The 6,887-nt window shown below is 40.7% G+C and overlaps 1 protein-coding gene across 1 annotated transcript; it reads left to right on the top strand.

Moving 5' to 3' along the window:
• Window positions 1–5,679: 5,679 nt before the first annotated feature.
• On the top strand, window positions 5,680–6,616 carry LOC133923676 (transcription factor ILI1-like). The gene is made up of 2 exons (XM_062368965.1): window positions 5,680–6,030; window positions 6,132–6,616. The coding sequence occupies exons 1-2, from the start codon at window positions 5,887–5,889 to the stop codon at window positions 6,288–6,290; spliced, it is 303 nt and encodes a 100-aa protein (XP_062224949.1). The 5' UTR covers window positions 5,680–5,886; the 3' UTR covers window positions 6,291–6,616.
• The last annotated feature ends 271 nt before the right edge of the window (window positions 6,617–6,887 follow it).

Below are 6,887 nucleotides of genomic sequence, written 5' to 3'. Positions count from 1 at the left end.
GATGATAATTAATAAGTAATGGGTCATCATTTAATCCGTCACTTATGATAATAGTTATAGCCTTTTTGACTCATCATTTATGATAAATTGTGACTCGTCACTTATGATCTGACATAAGTGACATGTTATGTTTTGACCCGTCACTAACGATAATAGTTATAGAGTTCACTAATATTTTTTATTTTTTTCTAATTTTTTATCATCTCAGCAGTATTAGAATAGGATATATATAATTTATACTCAAGTTTAATGTAAGAGATGATAGCTATGGGCAAAAACGTACGTTCCAAAAACGGTATAGAAACTTCTGGGAGCGAGAACTCAATCTTTCAAACTATTTTTGATCTCAAAAAATTCACCAAACCCGATAAAGTGGGGGAGAAACGGATGTAACTTTTTCTGTAGATGTACGTAGAGTAAAAAAAAATTTCAAAATCGGAGTTCGTATGCAAAAGTTATACCCATTTTACCGAAGACACTCCGGACACCTATCAAATTGCGATCGTTTGCATGAGATATTCAGAAATTCATAAAATACAATATAATTTTATAGGTAAATTATAACCAGTCACCTATTAAATTTTAGATGTAAATATTAATACATATTTTATATGTAAAATAAAAAAATCAGTCATTAGTGACGGATCAAGATTACGACCCATCACTTATAACATTCATAAGTGATAGGTCTATGACCCGTCACTTATGATTTTACGACTGAGAAGTTAAAAGGATAAAATATCCAATGTCCATTGCAAACACGTGATAGCTGAGGTGGTAATGCGCACGCACGAGGGGAGGTGGCGGGTTCAATTCCCGCTTGACGCAAAGATTGAAAATAGTGCTAAAAAAATAGAAGTGACACGTGACCAGTGCTGATAGGTATGTGTTGGGATGACTCGGGTAAAAAATATTTTTTTAACTTTTTTCTATTAAAAAACACGAAAACGTAAATTAGTCATAAGTGATTGTCGGTGTATCAAGAACCGGGGGTCCCTGAGTCCCGAGGCCAGGCCAGCTATCCGCCACATGGCGCCATCCTGCGAGGTCCCTCCTGCGGGGTGAGGAAAGTTCAAGTCCCGGGAGAAGGTGCTTGGGGCCACAATCCTGGTCCCCGAGCACCCCAGTTCCCCGATGATCCGCGGAGTCTAAGTACCGGGAAGAAAGTGCTCGGGCCGGTGCCTGGTCACCCCCGAGCACCGTAGTCCCCCGATGATCAGAAGAGCTAAAGTTCCGGGAGAGAGTGCTCGAGGTTGCGGGCAGTAACCCCCGAGCACTCGGTTCCCCGAGGTTCCACACAAAGAGTGCTCGGGAGAGAGTGCTCGAGGCTGCACGTGGCAGCCCCCGAGCACTCGGTTCCCCGAAGGATTGTATAAGAGTGCTCGGGAGAGAGTGCTCGGGGCTGCACGTGGCAGCCCCCGAGCGCTCGGTTCCCCGAAGGTTCGTATAAGAGTGCTCGGGAGAGAGTGCTCGGGGAGGTGAACAGTACCCCCGAGCACCCGGTATCCCGAGGACAAGGATAGGCATTCTCGGGAGAGAGTGCTCGGGGACGTGAACAGTACCCCCTGAGCACTCGGTGCCCCAACGACCCAGAAAGGCCCCCGAGGGGCCCACCGATGAGGTGTCCGTCAAACAGAGGTCCGAGGTTGCATTTAATGAGCGTGCGTGGCTTGACACATCCAACTGCTCCCACCGCAGCGTCAGTTCCTGCCATGCTTTGGCAAAGGGGTGTGGGGCTATTAATTGCACGGGTCCCGTCCCGTATCATCCGTATCATCGCAAGGATCGCGTTCCGTCTGCCGCCCTGCTGTGGCAGAGCAACAAGACAGGACGGGCACGCTGGGCTGCTCTGAGGCTGCCCGGTAGGCCCTCTCCATGGCGCCCGTTGTCAGGGCGTTTATGGTGATAGGTGACTGGGCGTGCGACGCATTTTCCACCCCCTGGTCACTTCACCCAAAAGAAATGATGACGCATTTTCCAGTCGCGGCGTCTTGAAACTTGTGCCCCCTCCATCCCGTTCGGGGCATGTCACAGCCGGCACGTAGAAGAAAGAAAGAGATCGAACCGAAAGGAAAAGAAGGACAAGTAAATGATACACAGAACAACACAACATATAAGGCACAAGGAACAGCCCCTGCCGAAGAACAAGGAGCGTCAAGCTCTTAGTTAGACAAATATTCTTGTAACCAGCAACACCCTTGAGGGACTTCCTCAGGGCAGTTATTGCATCCATACAGGAGTAGAGTATTACGCCCTCGTGCGGCCCGAACCTATCTAAATTCTGGTGCATTTACTTCTCTTTGCACTAGGCCATCATCCCCCACCACCGGCCGTTGCATTTACTCTCACTCATTTCTCCGACGAACTTATTCAGGATCATCCCCCGGCCGAATCTCTAAAAAGGGGTCTCTCGGGATCCCTGCGACAGGAGTTAATCCTCCGACAGTGATATGTCACAGTTATAACCCGTCACTTATGACCTTAATAAGTGACGGGTCAAGTTTTGATCCGTCACCATAAATTTATTGGTGACGGATCTTTACCCATCACTTATGACTAGTCATTAGTGACACGTTCGGGATGACGGATACGACACCCGTCACCTATAACAATTATGAACTATCACTTTTAAGCTTTCTTCACATAGTGGTTGCTTATACACTCTCTCAAAAATAAAAGACATAATTTTTATCCGTAACCACTAACCATACTCGAAGCTCATTCTACTATCCTATTATTCTATTTTCTTATAATAAAAGACAGAAATATTATCTTATTATTTGAGTGTTAAAAAGGAGTTTTTGTATTCGCTCTTAATGTCATAAAATTATCATATTAAACAAAAATAAAAAATCTAAACTACTCATTGCTATGAACATTTAACGGTCTATATTAAACTAAAGAGTCTATATCAAATATAATTAACAAATATCTAAATTTGTAATTAAAAATTATCAGTTCTATTTATATACGGTTTGAGAAGCAAAAATATCTAAATAAATAGTGTAAATAAAATAAAATAAAATTATTGGAATTAGGGTTAGAATAGAAAAAAAGAATTATCCATATCAAATATAATCTTAGAAAAAAATCAAATACATGAATAAAGAGTCCATATAAAATACAATTAATCAATAGATTTGTTGTCATGTAGGACAATATCATGGTGTCAGGTAGATGTAAAGGCAACCCACAATTCACAGACTACAAATGGCCAATAAGGGACACAAGGACACTGAAACTAGGCTTGGATTGTGTACTCGCGATTACAGCTACAAGAAGATGAAGAGCTATGTTTAACTTAATTCGTTAGAGAAGTTATAAAAATCTAACAATAAATTTATTGTACATAACGAGATAATGATGTTAGGTAAACGATAGAGTAAGACGCAACCACGGATCGCACATGGTGGAGTCATAGACCTATAACGACTATAAAAGATACCTGCAAAGTTGAAAGTTGGCTGTGAGAATGATTTCTCGTACGTAGTCTTTCCTAGGACCATTCCAACAGAATTAATAAGGCAAAATGCAACCGGTAAGGGCTAAGCTTGTGCCAGACAGCTTGCTGTTATAGCGGCAAGTTGGTAAAGAGCATGATCTGTATCTTTATACGATCAAGACATAACTATACAACTACGTTTGATTGAAACATTATATAATTTTAGTAATTAGACAATATATATTGATTGATTGTATAAATATGAATTTACAGTCGAAGTGGATATATAAAACTAGCTGACTAAATATGCTGGCCATAAATAACTTTCTCATCACCTAACATAATTTTATCTCTTCATCTAATTTTATGTGTTTTGTAACTAAATAACACTAATATTGTTAAAAAAAGCTAAAATTATTAATTTTTAATTAAAGATTATCATAACAAAATATATAACGAAACTAATCACACTATTAACATAAGCTATCATACTAGTTACTTCAATATTAATGACATCAATTTAGTTTCCGAGAGAAGCCAAATTTCTACATATATCTCCGCTAATAATACTAGTGTTCCAATCTTATAAATTGGTGAAATGGTCGGGGGAAATGCTGTAAAATATTTGTCAGATATTTCATGCGAGAATACTTATCTACGTACGAATACAGTTTACGTGTAAACAATTTGCGACTACATATATATTTTCATTCACAAATAAACAAGATGCTGGCACGGTGACTAGTTTATTCAGGGATCGATGCGCTACCTGCCTGCACGCATGCACGGCAGATCTAGGAGAGGCGCACCCACACAGGCGCATAGAAATTTATAGTAGTACAGACAAATCTAGAGGCCGTAATTATAGCGGAGATATCAAGTTAAAATATACTTTGTTATATATATATATATGTATGTATATATATATGTATGTATGTATATATATATATGTATGTATGTATGTATGTATGTATATATGTATATGATGAGTGATGGGTAAGATTGTCGATTTAGTTTGTCGAGTTTTGGATTGCTTAAATTTGATTTGAGCATTTTAATTATGGACTAACTGGAGTTGGAGTTGGAGTTGGAGTTGGAGTTGAATAAATATGCTTGCTTATTTCATATTGTGCAGATGACGGATATAACTTGATGGTCGCCGATGGGTTATCGGAGCTAAGCGGATATTTAGTGCCAGACGATTAAGGAGATCGAGCATAGTTAAGGGTGATCTTAACTGTACATGTGGAGATCAAGTAAAACATAAAGTAGAGGATGAAGATGACGTGTTGACAAAATCAAACGAATGGAATACCGGTGCAAGTGACAAGACGACTCGAGAGATCGAAAGTGGGAGAGACTTGCCTATGGTTAAAATCGGAAGACGGAGTACACGTGACGATATTAAAGCGTTTTCTTAAGATATAAACAAGTGGAGAGTCATACTTTGATAAACGTGCAGAGGGTTTCATACTTAGATCTTAAAACCGTAGGATGATTGGAGAAGTATATGGCACCATCATGAAGCCTGCGTCGAGACAAAGTTAAGTCGTGAAGTTACCGTAACCGTTCGATGAATGGAACAAAAAATAAACAAAAATACCCTCGGTAGTTAGGTAGAAATAAACTACAAAAGAGGGGTATTTTGGTAACAAATTAGGAAACTTAGGGGTTAATTTTTCTAGGCTTATAAATAGAGAGGTAGGATTATGAGAGAGTTTTAATCAGCTACTTGAGCCCCTTCTGTTATTTATTTGAGAACATAGTACTAGAGTTTTAGAGGAGAAAAAGATGAGTGTTTAGCCTATGTAATATGTACGAGTTTTTAATAGAAAAATTCTTATAATCTGTCTGAAATACGACCGACTTATTTGAGTAATGAATTTTATGTATAAAAATACATAGAATGATTTTGAATATAGCATATAGTACATATTTCATCCATAGAATCGTATTGCTTTAGAATTTTTTTCTCAATTTATCTCTCTAAAATTTATATTTTTGTTTATACCCTTTTAAAAAAAATTATGTGAACATGTCATCTATTTTGTAAAAAAATTATAAGATATATATTAATTCGCTCTCGTTGTTTATCTCGATCCTGCCATAAAAGTACAAAAACCAACACTTGGTTGGCTCTGCATGCTCATAGTCCATGCATCTGCCACTACTACCCCTCCATACCTCAGCACGTCTGCCTCGCGCATTACAACTCTCGCTTTCTCCCTCCGGCCGGCTGCTCACTCTGATTGCTTCCCCCATCCTCCATTACTGAACCGATCGAGCCGCCCGTCTCATTATATATACCCTTTCTCTGCACTTGCGCAACCGCCACGCACTCCCCTGCATTAAAAAGCTAGCAAGCTACTGTTCGCCGAGCTCTCTTCTACTTCCACAACTGCACCCATATCTAATAACTCTGCATATATAATCGGACTGCAAGCATGTCCAGCAGCCGGAGGTCACTCCCACGGCGCGCCGGGAGCTCGCTGTCGTCGAGGTCGATCTCTGAGGACCAGATCTCCGAGCTCCTGTCCAAGCTTCAGGCGCTGCTCCCGGAGTCTCAAACTCGCAATGGCGCACATAGGGTAAGCACTCTGATGCGGCACACATCTAATTAAGCTCTTAGTGAAGCTAGCTAGCTCGTGTGAGCGAAGAAATAACCAAGCTTATATGCGTATGAATGCAGGGCTCGGCCTCGGCGGCGAGGGTGTTGCAGGACACGTGCAGCTACATCAGGAGCCTGCACCAGGAGGTGGGCAACCTCAGCGAGACGCTCACCGAGCTGCTCTCCTCCGCCGATGTCACCAGCGACCAGGCCGCCGTCATTAGGAGCCTCCTCATGTGATCTCTGCCAAAGCTCGGCGTTAGATCTCAGGCATGCATGCCTAGCTAGCTACCGTACGTTGCAGCAGGCCAGCAGCAACTTAGCTGCCCTGGCGCTGTCTAGCTAGCTACTAAACTGCTTTTAGCTGCTTAGTATGTAGTGTGTAGTTCTTGTACTTCGATGTAGTTTGCATTGTGACTCTCTACTTCGTAAAACCGGTTTGATAGTTAATCCAATAAGTTGGATCTGCGAGGTTTTGCAAATCATGATCACAGGTTTTAATTATATATAGAAGATACTACTGCTACTCTACTACAACTAGGATGGAGCTTCATGTTGTTGTACTTTGAGATGGCTAATGTGCTTTGTTTAATGCATTGACGCTTTAATTAAGTTGCTAGTACTTGACTCTAAGACGGTTCTTTTCTTGATGGACCACATGTAATAATTATTGCAATTTTGGAGTTTAGATCGAGGGTCTACCTCGTCCTCATTTAACTAATTTGGACGTATTTAAAATGAAAGTTATCCAAGTAAATGGATGCCTTTTCTTCTATGAATAATAGTACTACCAGTATATGTAGTACTCCCTCCAGTCACATATAAGTGATGTTTTGG

The sequence above is a fragment of the Phragmites australis genome, chromosome 7 (genome assembly GCF_958298935.1).
Source record: "Phragmites australis chromosome 7, lpPhrAust1.1, whole genome shotgun sequence".
Lineage (NCBI taxonomy): Eukaryota > Viridiplantae > Streptophyta > Magnoliopsida > Poales > Poaceae > Phragmites > Phragmites australis.
This window is presented reverse-complemented; position numbering and strand designations above follow the sequence as displayed.